At 50.6% G+C, this 13593-nt stretch overlaps 1 protein-coding gene across 1 annotated transcript; it reads right to left on the bottom strand.

Annotated features, from left to right (window-relative positions):
- Positions 1-917: 917 nt before the first annotated feature.
- Positions 918-5955, bottom strand: TUBB1 (tubulin beta 1 class VI). Its single transcript, XM_065919167.1, has 4 exons — positions 5828-5955; positions 2905-3013; positions 2125-2235; positions 918-1996 (listed from the first exon to the last, which is right to left on the bottom strand). Exons 1-4 carry the CDS (start codon positions 5882-5884, stop codon positions 918-920), a joined length of 1356 nt encoding a protein of 451 aa, XP_065775239.1. The 5' UTR covers positions 5885-5955.
- Positions 5956-13593: the final 7638 nt, after the last annotated feature.

Genomic DNA, 13593 nt, shown 5'->3' on the forward strand with positions numbered 1-13593 from the left:
ACACTGCACAGTACAGCCAATTTAAAAACATTTTTAAAAGGTAGCTAGAGGATGAGATGGCTGGATGGCATCAGCGACTCGATGGACATGGGTTTGAGTAAACTCCGGGAGTTGGTGATGGACAGGGAGACCTGGTGTACTGCGATTCATGGGGTCGCAGAGTCGGACACGACTGAGCGACTGGACTGAACTGAACTGATTCAGACATAAAGATCAGAAGACTGGAGTTGTTATTTTGTGGGGTTTTTTGCCTGGGTATTTTTTTGGGGAAGGACTGCCACTTTCCTTTCCTCCCTTGTCCCTTTTGCAATCGGTATGCTGAAGTGTATACACAATCTCCACAATTTACTAGTGGTCACTGACTCCCGTGTTCCTCTGTGTGGCTCCCAAACACCAAGCAGTCACCTGACTTGACTCCTGGAGGTCAGCAGGTGTGAACAAGTGGGCAGCGGGCCATGCATTAAGAGAGAACCTACAGTGAGAGCTGTAACAGTCCCGAGATGCCAACCAGTACAGATCCCCATGTGCTTACCAGGGTAGCTAATGCCTATATCCTATACAACTTAACCTCACCTGCAGGGGCTCCCCCACATCCCCCACCCAGTCCATCTCCACACACAGCAAATAGCCAAATCAGATCTTTAAACAAAGGGAGCACTTTACAGTTAATTCACCTGCCTATTAAAAAGAATAAAACCAAGCTTGTGCACAGAATACCACACTCTTCCAGACCCTAGTGCCCGTCAGTACTTCCCCGCCCCCCACCCCACTCCCCAAAGTCCCCCATCAAAGCTAACGCTGAGTGGCTGCGGGTGGGTCGCTGTGTTGCAGCACAGAACCGGCCTGCGATCACGGGGGTAACTTGCTCATCCTAATAGCGCTCCGGAAGAGCCAGCCTCAGGCAGGGCCTCTCGCCGTTACTGTTCCTTGTCTGCCGGTTCCACTTCTGCTTCCCCCTCTACCTCCTCCTTCTCTTCCACATCCGCTCTGGCGTCTTGAAACTGTTGGTACTCGGACACCAAATCCTGGATGTTACTCTCAGCTTCAGCGAACTCGTTGATGTCCATCCCCTCGCCGGTGTACCAGTGCACGAAGGCCTTCCTCTTGAACATGGCCGAGAAATGCTCGGAAATCCTGCCGAACAGCTCCTGGATGGCTGTGTTGTTGCCGATGAAGGTGGCCGCCATGCTCAGCCCCCGGGGCGGGATGTCGCACACGGCCACCTTGACGTTGTTGGGGATCCACTCCACGAAGCAGCCGCTGTTCCTGGTCTGCACGTTGAGCAGCTGCTCGTCCACCTCCTTCGTGGACATCCGGCCCCGGAAGATGCAGGCCACGGTGAGGTAGCGGCCGCGGCGGGGGTCGCAGGCGGCCATGGTGTTGCGGGCGTCAAACATCTGCTGGGTGAGCTCGGCCACGGTCAGCGCGCGGTACTGCTGGCTGCCCTGGGCCGTGAGCGGCGCGAAGCCGGGCATGAAGAAGTGCAGGCGTGGGAAGGGCACCATGTTCACGGCCAGCTTGCGCAGGTCAGCGTTGAGCTGGCCCGGGAAGCGCAGAGAGGTAGTGATGCCGCTCATGGTGAGGGACACCAGGTGGTTGAGGTCCCCGTAGGTGGGCGTGCTGAGCCGCAGCGTGCGGAAGCAGATGTCGTAGAGCGCCTCGTTGTCGATGCAGAAGCAGGCGTCGGAGTTGAGCACGAGCTGGTGCAGCGCCAGCACGGCATTGTAGGGCTCCACCACCGTGTCCGACACCTTGGGTGAGGGCATCACGCTGAACGAGTTGACGATGCGGTCGGGGTACTCCTCGCGGATCTTGCCCAGCAGCAGCGTGCCCATCCCCGACCCCGTGCCCCCGCCCAGTGAATGCACTAGCTGGAAGCCCTGCAGGCAGTCGCAGCCCTCGGCCTCGGTGCGCACCACGTCCAGCACGCTGTCCACCAGCTCGGCGCCCTCCGTGTAGTAGCCCTTCGCCCAGTTGTTACCGGCCCCGGAGTTACCTGCAGGCACAGGGGACTTGGTCACCCCTCTTCCCCACCCCAGGAACGGGCGTGGGGGCTGGGGAGGCTGGACACCTCCAGGAGGCGCTCTTGCTCTCTCCCCGGTGGAACCTTCCAGAAAAACCTACCGTGAACAAAGCTGTCCGGTTGGAAGAGGGTCCCCACTCGGCTAGACCGGATGCTGTCCATGGTCCCGGGTTCCAGATCCACCAAGACTGCTCGGGGCACGTATTTCTTACCTGCTTAGAAAGATACGAAGTTAGCAAAGTTCTAACTTGTTTTTCTGAAGGTTCATGTTTCATCAAAGTAGAACCTAGGTAGGGGGAAAGAGTCCTTCTAGAAAGTGTCTTGGGTAGAAAGACTGGCAGTGATAGCTTGGACCCCGACAACAATCACAGAAATCTGTAAAAAGAAATCACTTCTTCCACCATTGTCCATTTTGTTTGTTCTCTTGCGAGTGATGAGGATTTTGTTCCTATTGGAACTGACTCTACTTTTTATTTAAAAACCGGAAAGGGAAAGTTCCCTGACTGTGCAGTGGTTAGGACTCTGCAATCTCACTGCCCTAGTCCCAGGTTCAATCCCTGGACCAGGAGCTGAGATCCCACAAGCCACAATGCATGGCCAAAAAAACCCAAAAAATGTAATAAAATAATTAATTAATTTAAAAATAAAAGCAGAAAAGGAAGATAAGGGGAAAAATAAAATAATAAAAACCAGAAAGGAAGGTCAGGGCCTAAACAGTCTGTGTTGGCAGCGTGGCCCTCCAGTGACCAGAGACAGCCTTTCCAGGGCTACCCTCGGTAGCTCTCAGAACATTAGCCGCCTGTCCCTCTGGTCTGGCAGGCCCTCCTCTCTCTGCTGCGTCGCCAGGGCCGGTGACCATGGCCGAGAGCGCAACGTCCTACCGTGAGCCTCATTGTAGTACACGCTGATCCTCTCCAGCTGCAGAGCGCTGTCTCCGCAGTAGCTCCCGGCCCAGTCTATCCCATGCTCCTCTCCAATCACCTCCCAGAACTGAAAGCAGAAGGAGAGAAGGTCAGTGTCCAGAGGGATGCCGCTGAAGGCCAGGTTGGAGCCGGCAGATTGAGCAGAAAGACAGGAAGCGAGAGCTCTGGGTCTGCTTTCCTCCCTGAGACTTACCTTTGGGGCCCTTTTCCTACCTGCCCGCCCCTTCCTAAATTTATGCTTTGTCCCTGTTCCTAGCCATGAAGATGAAAACAGTGTTTTATATCCACCTGAACTGCTTCAATACAATGTAACACATAAAATGTCAAATTGGATTTTGTTCCTGTGAAATTCAGGCCCCCATGTACATTAATGCTCTTCTTTTAGAATTTCACATCAGTGTATCTCTAGTTAGGCCTTACAGTGCATCCAGCTAGCAGAGTATAGATCCCATTAAGTGAAAATAAACTGAATTCTTATCTGACTGCATGATAACATCTCATTCCACTTTGCTGATTTATTTTCATGCAGTTCTTCCCAAAAGCCCATCACGAGGACACCTATGCATGCTTTTAAACAGTGTGCATTTTGGATGATCAGATATGCGCTCAATTCAAAATTATGCATAGCGATTTTCTGGTAACTATTTGAAACATATTATACTTTCAGTCACATACACATATTATTCATATAGATATGTGCCAGGCTTTTATGGATACAGTTACTGAAATGGCCCCTTTTCATTACCCCAGAGAAGCACAAATATACTTGAAAATGTATTCGTTTATGTTCAATCCCCAAGGCTGTTTTTCCAACCACATTTTTAAATGATAGCTCTGCTTCGGCCTTGATCTTATTAATATAAGACTCTATTTTATAGTAAATTATCAGCAGAGAAAAAAGAAGGTTCTCTGAAACCACAAATTAGATGTCTTGTATATACTTAGGGATGATTCTCCTTGCTGTATGGCAGAAACCAACACAACATTGTAAAGCAATTATCCTCCAATTAAAAATTTTTTTAAATACCAAAAAATAAAATCAGGAGTGAGACTAACCAAAAAAAAAAAAAAAAGCGTCCTAAAAGTTCTTATGGGCCCAAGTAATAAGTTTTTGCTGGGTCTTTAACCATTAGGCAGCACAGTTCTGGACCCAGAGCTGAGACCCTGCCTAGACCCTGCACTCCCTGCCTGGGTCCTATCTTCATCTTATCTTCAAACTTCAGAGCAGTGGGGGCCCATGCCTCCCTTGTCTGTGTGTTTGAGTTTCGAATGTCTTATCACTTCAGCAAGGGAGGATGACATCTTCTTTGTTAAGCGGTCATTTTCTTTGCCCCAGGTTTTAAACACCTGTTTTAAAAGACTTTCATTTTTTCCATAGCTGTGTCAGTTACAGTAGCCAAAATTTGGAAACAATACAGATGCCCTTGCAGATGACTGAATAAACAAACTTGATCCATCTGTACAGATGGATTGTTATTCAGCCTTAAAAAGGAAGGAAGTTCTGACACCTGCCACAACAGGGATGGACCCTGAGGACACTATGCTAAGTGAAACAGGCCACTCACAAAAGGACAAATACTGTTACATGATAATGAAATCCATAGAGACAGAGAGTAGAATTGCAGGTGCCAGGAGTAGGGGAGAGGAGATGGGGAGGTAGTGTTTAATGGTATGTATGAAGTTTTAGTCTTACAGGAAAAAAGCAATTTAAGTTTAGTTTTTCAAGAAAAGCATTTTGAAGATTGGAGGCATGACAGTATAACTATGCTTAACACTACTGAAGTAGATACTTAAACATGGTTACAGATGGTAAATTTTACATCATCTCATCACATATAAACTTTTAAGTTGTAATGCAATAAAGTTTTTTAATGCAATTCATGCTAGTAGAAGTAATTTCAAAATAGTAAAGAAAATAATCAGACAGCTGTTTCATAATAGAACTGATCACTCTAAAATTAGAGTTGAAGAGGGCTGCCCTGGCAGTCCATTGGTTAAGAATCCACCTTGCAATGCATGGAACACTGACTCAATCCCTAGTCTGAGAGGATCCCACATCCCATGGAGCAACGAAGCCCATGAGCCGCAACTACTGAAGCCCAGGCTCCCAAGAACCCGTCCTCTGAAGCAAGAGAAGCCACTGCAATGAGAAGCTCCCCCCACCTGCCTCTACTGCAATGAAGAGTAGCTGCCGCTGGACACAACTAGAGAAAACCCACATGCAGCAGCGAAGACCCACCATGGCCAAAAATAAATAAATAAATCTTTTTAAAAGTAAGTTTAAAAAAACTTAGACTTGGAGGTATTGGGCTCTGGTATCTGTTTCTTAGCATTGGTCAATAGAACCAAGTACTTTTTAGAAAAATGCGATGGAGGAGGAGAAAAACTTATTTATATTGCAAAGGATATATTTTAATTATTTCTGTTGCTGAACCCCAAAAATTTTAGGTTTACCACTTTGATTTTCTGTTGCATTCGAAATAAATTAGTAGTTGATCTTTTTTAACTGGAACATAAATACAGGAGGGGAGGGAAAGATATCTTAGTGATACAGTGAAAAAAATTTTCCCAAGAAATTTCGGAAAACTATTTTGAGACAAAATTACTGGTTTTAGATACGAATGCAGAAGTGATCAAAGTTAAAACAATTGACAGGTGTTTTATACACATGTAGCTGTCCACAAAATTAACAGGAGTTAGATTTACCCTTTAAGCCTTTTCCTATGCCCTCAGTCTCTTTAACTACTACAGGCATCCTTTGACGTCAGTAAGTCAGACACTGGGCAAGCGCATAGATCTGTTGGGCTCGGATCCTCCCTGCAACCTTAGGGGCTTTTTCTATGCTGTGGGTTATGGACAGTAATAGTTGGACGTTCCTTACCTTGGCTCCAATCTGGTTGCCACACTGGCCAATCTGGATGTGTACGATCTCACGCATCCTTGCTCTGTGCCCGAGGATCAGACCTGCCTGGAGCGAGTCCCCAGTCTGGGAGAGCTGCTGGTCACCACTGCAAGCCTTACACAACTCTGGTCATCGCAGTGACAGGACCCACTGACCAGGCTGCCTCCTGCTGTGACCCAAGGGTGTGTCCAGCCTGGAGGCCCAGTCCCTGCCCCTCTCTGCTCTGTCATCCTTGTAGAGGGGGAGTTCTTCCTCTCCCAACACAGAATATTGCCCGATCATTTCCTAGAGTTCAAGACCAAAGGCTGCTGTTGTGTGCGGTGTCTACAGGACTGGCAGCAGGCCTCAGCCTTGCATGGTGGAGTCTGGGCACCAGTTCCAGGCCCCCAGTTGGTCAGACTCCTAGCTCACCGGGGTGACCAGGACCACTTCCAGAGACCTTTCCCACCCAAGCCAGTTGTATTATCAGAAATCCTTTAGTCTAAATGCATGGCATGACAGATGAGTCCACAAATTCCAGAGCATGAAGTGGCTTCACCACAGCCACACATACAACCAGTTAGACATCGCCCCACCCTCCCTCAAGAACCTGCCATGGCTCCCTTGTCTTCAGCTGTGCTTTGTCTAAAAGCCACTGGTGGCGCTAAGGTGGAACATGGATGGACAGTTCTGATTTTTATGTTGTATATTTTAATGTTAATAGAAAAAAAAAAAACTTACTAAGTCTCTTTAGTCATGTCCAATTCTTTGCAACCCTATGGACTGTAGCCCACCAGGCTCCTCTGTCCATGAGGATTCTCCAGGCAAGAGTACTGGAGTGGGTTGCCATGCCCTTCTCCAGGGGATCTTCCCGACCCAGGGATCGAACCTCGTCTCTTATGTCTCCTGAGGTTCTTTACCACTAGCACCACCTGGGAAGCCCAATAGTAAAAAGATAAGAGAAAGTTTGCTTTTTCAACTTGGCCAAATTTGTATGGGTGACATGTGATTCTTGGGAGTTTGGAAAATCAGAATGGAGACGTAAGATCTAAACTCTCCAGCTTGCCATCAAGGCCTTTGTTAACCTGGCTCCAGGCTTCCATCCCAGCACCCCCTCCAGACTTTGGTCCTGCGTGGTCAGGGTTCTGGAATATTCCCTCCTCCACACTGGGCCGTGGGGTTTTCAGCTCTCTCCCAGCACATTGTTCATACTGGCAGTCACTCGCCCCTCCCTGACATGACAAGGCCCCCTTTAACGTAAAAGCCTGTGACAGCCCCGCCCACCTCTCTGCCCAGGACACAGCCTGGCTGCCCCTTTACACCACCACCCCATCTCTCCTCTGTTGCCCCTTTGCTCTCATCACTGGAGTCTCACTGACTTTGGTTCCTTTACCAAACGATGAAGTCCCTCAGACCCAGTGAGGGTGTCCCTGACACCCAGTGAGGGCCACACAGGAGATGCTCAGCCCCGCACTCCCGGCAAACCAGACTCACCACCAGCCCCTGCCCATCACCTCTCACCCTGCAAGCCCCAGCCTGACCATCAGCTCCTAAACCGCATGCTTTCCTACAGGCCTGGGGAAACCTCGATGTGAGGTCAGTGACATGAGCAGGGAAGTTATCCCCAGTGGACTTTCTGGGGAATGTAGTCTCCAGTCCTCCCAGGAGTTCAACCACAGAGCCAAGAGCTGAGGTGAACGCTGGGAGGGAAACCACAGGTGGGGAAGAAAGACTTTGTCCCGTGGTGCCGGCCTCAGGCCCACTCCTGTCTGTTGTCCAGTGATCTCACCCGTCACGTGCAGACCAAGAGCTCCATGACCCGTGGACAGGTCCTGGACCAGGGAAGAGTTGCTGTAAGGGACACGAAAGGGACAATTGTAGACATTTGAGCACAGACTGTGTAGATAGGATAATAACATTGCAGTCACGTTCTATTTCCTGAACTTGATCCTGGCCTGGGGAACACGTGCAAGCAAGCCCTAGTTTTCAGGAGACACTTTGAGGTATTCAAGGTCACCACGCAACTTTCTCTGAAACAGCAGGGCAACGATGACTGAGTGACGCATGGAGAGAGAGGTTAAGCAAACTGGGACGTGTTAAGAGTTGGCGAATCTTTCCAAACTTGGAAATGAGATGAGGACTCTTGCGACATGTCTCTTAGTTTGGAAAGTTCTTTCTACTCCAAGTTGAATGACCACATCATTCACACCTGCGTCTGCTCCACACTCGGCTGCCCCCAAGGTAAAGAGGAGACAGTGTAAATACAAGAGAAGAAATATGCATGTGCTTAGCAGTATTTTTCACGAATTAAAAAATACACAGTGGGGAGGGATAAATTCAGAAGTTGAGTTTTCCTTTTCTTTTTTTTTTTTGGCTGTGCTGTGTCTTAGTTGCAGCATATGAGATCTATTTCCCTGAGCATAACCAGGTCCCCATAACCAGAGAGCGAACCCAGGTCCCCTGCATTGGGGGAGTGGAGTCTTAGCCACTGGACCACCAGGGAAGTCCCAGGGGGTTGATATTAACAGATAAACCCTACTATATATAAAATAAATAACCAAGGACCTACCGTACAGCACAGGGAACTCTACTCAATATTTTGTAATAAACTTTAAGGGAAAATCATATGAAAAAAAACATATTTATTTAAAAGAAAAGAATCACTGTGTTAAACACCTGAAACTAACACAATATAGTTAAATATATATTAAGAAATATGTATACACACAGAATGAGCCTTTCAGCTCCCATGGATGTCACCCCACTTGCCTTTACTCCTTCCTCTTCCCTTTGTGCCCCCACCTGCCCTGCCCGCCCTCCCCCGGCCCAGCAGGCCCCTGCGTCTCTGAGGCTTGAGCAGGAGACAGACCCTTGGGGGTCAGGGACACCCCCCCTACTCCGGTGGCCCTAGAGCTTTGATGGCAGTTTCCAACACTCAGCCTTGTTTGCACATCACTTATATTCCTGCCTTATCTCCCCAACAGCCTGGGAGTTGCTGCATCGCTTCACCTTCGAGTCCCCAAAGTACCTCAGTCAATGTTTGCTGAGTGCAGACCAACAGCTGGGCGAGGGTGAGGAGCCCCACTCAGAAGGGCAAGCTTACCCACAGCCAATAATGTGTTTATTCAGGAGTGTGTCCTAACGGGTGGGGGGGGGGGGGGGGAACTCTCTCCTCCTTTCCTAGGAGATGGTCCAGGCTGAACAGGGATGGTCCGTGGAGTCAGCACAGACCCACTTTGGGAAGTTGCGGGAGGCAGTGGGGGGCAGAGCTGCTGGGAGGGTCTGGGGGTGCCCTCCACCTGTGTTTTCACTCCATTCCGGAGGAATGCAGTTCAGCAAGCTGGGCGCCCCCAGCCTCCACCCTCCTTGGAGCACCCTCCTTGGGTCACCTGAGTTTGCCAGAATTCCAGATGAGCACTTAAAAGGTTTTTCTGTTAATGGTGGCAAAAAGGGGGAAGAAGAGGAACCCTGTTTGCTCTGATTCCGGTGGGGCCGGTGGTGTTTACTCAGCCCGGGTGGCCTGCGCTGTCAGGGGTGGGGGCTGATGGGGGTGGTGCGGATGCCAGGCAGGGCGGCTGGGATTGGGGGCCCACCTCCCTCTAACCTGGAAAGCCCAGTAGAGGTCCCGAGGCCCAAGTCTGCAGTAAGGACTGAGCAGCCCTCAACCATTGCACCGACAGTTTTTCGAGTCAGCTTCACGTGATGGAAGGCAGCCATGCAACTGACTGTGTAGACGCCGCTGTCTCCTGGGCCTGGGTCCTGAGAGCCTACTGGGTGTCCGGCCTGAGCTGCTGTGGGTGCAGGAGTTAACATGTCGGGTAGCACCAGGAGGCAGGACACATGGCGGGGCTGACGCCAGCCTGTCTCTGCCCCTCTGTCCTTATTTATGAAGGTACCTGCTCCCCTGGGGAACACGCGCCCCTCTGGCTGCTAGGTTAGCGAGAGCCAGTGAGGTGGTGAAGACACAATGTCTCTCTCAGGCCCCTAGGAGTGCCCCCTTCCTAACGCTCAGGTGAACAGGCCCCCCTGGGGGACCCAAGGTCTGCGCTCCCGCCAGGCAGAAGGTGACCCCTTGCCCTGAAGCAAAGCAAGGGATTCAAAGCCGCCATCCGTGATGAGCGACAAAGCCATCTTCTCCCCTGAGAAGGACTGTGACAAAGGCAGGTGACAGTGATAGGGCCTGAACTGAGCTCCAGTGGGACAGTGGGCAGAAACCCCTGCACACTGGAGGTGACCCCACACACCCCCCTGGAGATGGTTAAGTACCCTCAGGCCAGCCCTTCGTTGTGAGGAGCAGCCCTTGACAAGACGCTATGGCAGCAAGCCCCTTCCTGGATGACACTCGGGTCTATTATGGGAACAGGACCAAGACGATAAGGAAAACCAGTGTCATCAAGAAACCCCACATCAGCTGCTCCCAGACTTCCTGCGGAGGTGACCCCAGTGGTCGGATGGAGCTCCCCGCATCCTCCACTCAGCAAATGAACTTCAAGTAGGAGAAAAACAAAGTTCTCAGAGAATTCATTGATTTCATCCGCCCCAAGCTTCCACTTCTGAGCGCATCAAAGTTCCTTGCATAACTTAAGAGAAGGCTGGTGAATTACAGTGTTTGCTTGTGATTCAGAGGCAGAAATTTTTCCAAATGTCTTACTAAGAAAATGACATCTGAGGGGCCATTAGGAGTGACTCAGCGGATGTGGGCAGATCATCAGATGAACTGAGTTCCACTTGCTTGTACTCTCCTCCTCGTGCATTCTCCTAATGTAAAAGAAAGTTCTGGGAAAATGAATAAGTAACTGCAAGAAGAGAAAAAGTAAGCAAGAAACTAGTTACTGTTTTTCTTTAAGCCAGGCTGCCCAGCTCCATGGAGGAGTTTGAGACCTTCTCTCCCTTGGGTGCCCCACACCGACAGCTCCCCATCCCTCTCCAGCCTCAAGTTCAAAATGGGGATGACATGCCATCTCTTCGATACATTGAGAATCAGCGTCCTGAGATGTGGCACCTCTCATTTGCAGGAGGAAACACACACACACTTCCCGTGAGCCGCCGTGGCTCTGAGATATACAGAAACATTAACCTTCTCGCTCATATCACTCCCATCTCCCAAGGTGTGCAGCTCCTGATAAGCCATGTTCAGTGGCAGAAAGAGAGATAACACAACATGGATGAAATCAAACAAAAATATATATTTCCTCAAGCCCAGTGTTTGTCCAAGAAACCTCCACTGTACAAGCCTCAGAATTCTATTTGTTTAGCCAACAAATGTTGACTAAGTACTATTTGAGGAACTCAGAAGAGCTTGAAGGACCTCAGAAATGTCAGAAATGTGGTTCCTGCCCTCCAGGGGGGAGAGACTCCCCTGCCAAACCTCCCTTCTCTGTCCTTCACCAAGTGCTCTGCCACCATCTCTCTGGCTGCACCCACCTCCAGCCAAAGGTCCGCAGAGTCAAAGCTGTGGTTTTTCCAGTAGTCATGTATGGACATGACGGTTGGACCATAAAGGAGGCTGAGTGCCAAAGAGTTGATGCTTTTGAGTTGTGGTGTTGAAGAAGACCCTTCAGAATCCCTTGGACAGCAAGGAGATCAAACCAGTCAGCCCTAAAGGAAATCAACCCTGAATATTCATTGGAAGGACTGATGCTGAAGCTCCAATACTTTGGCTACCTGATGCGAACGGCCGACTCATTGGAAAAACCCCTGATACTGGAAAAGATTGAGGGCAGGAGGGGAAGGGGGGGACAGAGGATGAGATGGTTAGAAGGCATCACCGACTCAGTGGACGTGAATCTGAGCAAGCTCCTGGAGATAGTGAAGGACAGAGGAGCCTGGCGTGCATGGGGTCACAAACAGTCAGACACGATTTAACAACTGAACAACAAGAAGTCAGGGGATGGTTCTTTCATTTGGTGGAAGAGACTGAAGCTCAAAGAGGGACCTGATGGGTTGACGCATGTCCCAGGATGACACGGCAGAACCAGAGATGGTTCTAAAACGATGATTCCAGGTGTGGAGAGGCAGGTCGGCCAGACAGCCTTTAACCAGGCCTCCTCCTCACCTCTGGTCCATAACTGGGTCCTGCGATCCCTGCCGCCCATCTCAGCATCTCTCCAGCCGAATCAGTAACCCACCACCAGCAGCAGCTCTTGACCGCAATAGCCTCTAACTGACCACCACCCCCTAGCCTTCCATCCTTCCATCCTTCCTCCCAGAGGGAGCTCATAGAACATAAAGACATCACCACTGCTCCCCAGGAAACCAGCGGCCACCAGGGTAAAACCACCCCTCTCACCACAGCTGAAATATTGTTCCGATTGATGGGGAAACCCCTGGGGTGAGTGGGGAGCAGGGAGGGAGCCAAAGGAGGCGGAGACACAGGCCTGCCCCAGGGAGGGAGGGGCAGGGGAGGGCTGGCTGGGACCTGGCGGCGGCGGAGGAGCCCTCCGTTTGAGGACAGTGGCCTTTGGGAAGCAGGAAGTTGGCCTTAGATCCCAGAGTGCAGCAGCTGAGAGGTGCGTTTACAACCCAGGGAACTCGCCCAGCCTCCTTCTTCTCCAGCCATCTCTGAGGCCACTTGGTCACACCTACCCAGAGTGTCCGCATTTCAAGGTCCTTGCACATGTTTGAAAAGTCCAGCACTTTCCATGGCTGTGTCCCTATCAGTCAATCCCAACTCGCAGGATGGCTAAGAGAACCACCCCAGAGCAAACTCCCAGAGGCCCTGTCTCTGGATCCAGCTCTTTCTACTTGGACACTCTTCCTGTTTCCATGTGGCCCCTTATCAGAATGTCCATTCCTGGCAGGCAGGGACTGACACTCCAGTGTCCCCAGGGCTGGGACAACGACATGGCACATCCTAGATTCTCAGCATGCTTGCCAAGTTCCCTTTTGGGTCCCAGAAGACTGGATCCAGTGAACGAGGCAGGCCATGCTCCAAGGGCTCCAGGGCAGGCTCCTGGGTGGGCCTGATGGGACCTGCCGGGTGGACGGTGGGTGGCATGCTCTGAAGGTGAGACTGACAGGCCAGTCTCACAAATGTGACCCCCAGGAGGCGAGTCCCCTCCCAAGCCAGCCTGTGTGACCAGCAGAGGGTGTGGTGGTGATGGCGTTTGGGGACACATTCATGGCATAGGGTCAGCGTGAACATCTAACCGAGTGACTGTGGACAGAGAAGCAGCTGGCGAGGGACCCATGTTGCCCATGAGCCAAACATGCATCCCAACACACCAGCACCCATCAAGATAAAGGCAGTATCCAAGACCTGGCTCAGCCCAGGAAGGTGAGAGAATAGGAAGTGTCTGCTCGTGTCATGCAGGCAGCATGGCACGAGCCAAGAAGGAGAAGAGGGCTCGGAGGCAAGTCCACAGTAAATGAAAACTCACATATGTTCTTGTGCAAGTGGGGAGGCTGGGTCGGCCCCAGCCTGGCTGTAAAGTGTGAGAGATTTCTTCATCAGGACGAGGGGACAAGTCAACCTTATTTTTAGAAATGAATAGGCTTTTGTGTCATGGACTTGCATCACGTGTTTGCCAGGAGACTTTATGGGGCAATAAAAAAGATAAACAGGCTAGATTCAAACCCGCCACCCATGAACCTCGGTCTGAGTACAGGTCTCTCGTCCTCTCTGGACCCTCAGTCTCCCCATCTGTAAAATGGGTGACAGCATCTGATTCCCACCTCACAGGCTTGTGCCGAGGATCAAATGAGAGAAGACTTTCCCAGACAGGAGTTGTCTAGACTGACTTTGTATCTGCCTTCGGGCACGGCTG

The sequence above is a fragment of the Muntiacus reevesi genome, chromosome 2 (genome assembly GCF_963930625.1).
Source record: "Muntiacus reevesi chromosome 2, mMunRee1.1, whole genome shotgun sequence".
Classification (NCBI taxonomy): Eukaryota; Metazoa; Chordata; class Mammalia; order Artiodactyla; family Cervidae; genus Muntiacus; species Muntiacus reevesi.

Bases quoted from the DNA above. Each gene is read 5' to 3' on its own strand.
- TUBB1 (XM_065919167.1), bottom strand. From the start codon at position 5,884: ATGCGTGAGATCGTACACATCCAGATTGGCCAGTGTGGCAACCAGATT. The intron at 2,236-2,904 runs GTAGGACGTTGC...CTTTCTAAGCAG, and splicing joins GTACTACAATGAGGCTCACG to GTAAGAAATACGTGCCCCGA. The intron at 1,997-2,124 runs GTAGGTTTTTCT...CTGTGCCTGCAG, and splicing joins ACCGGACAGCTTTGTTCACG to GTAACTCCGGGGCCGGTAAC.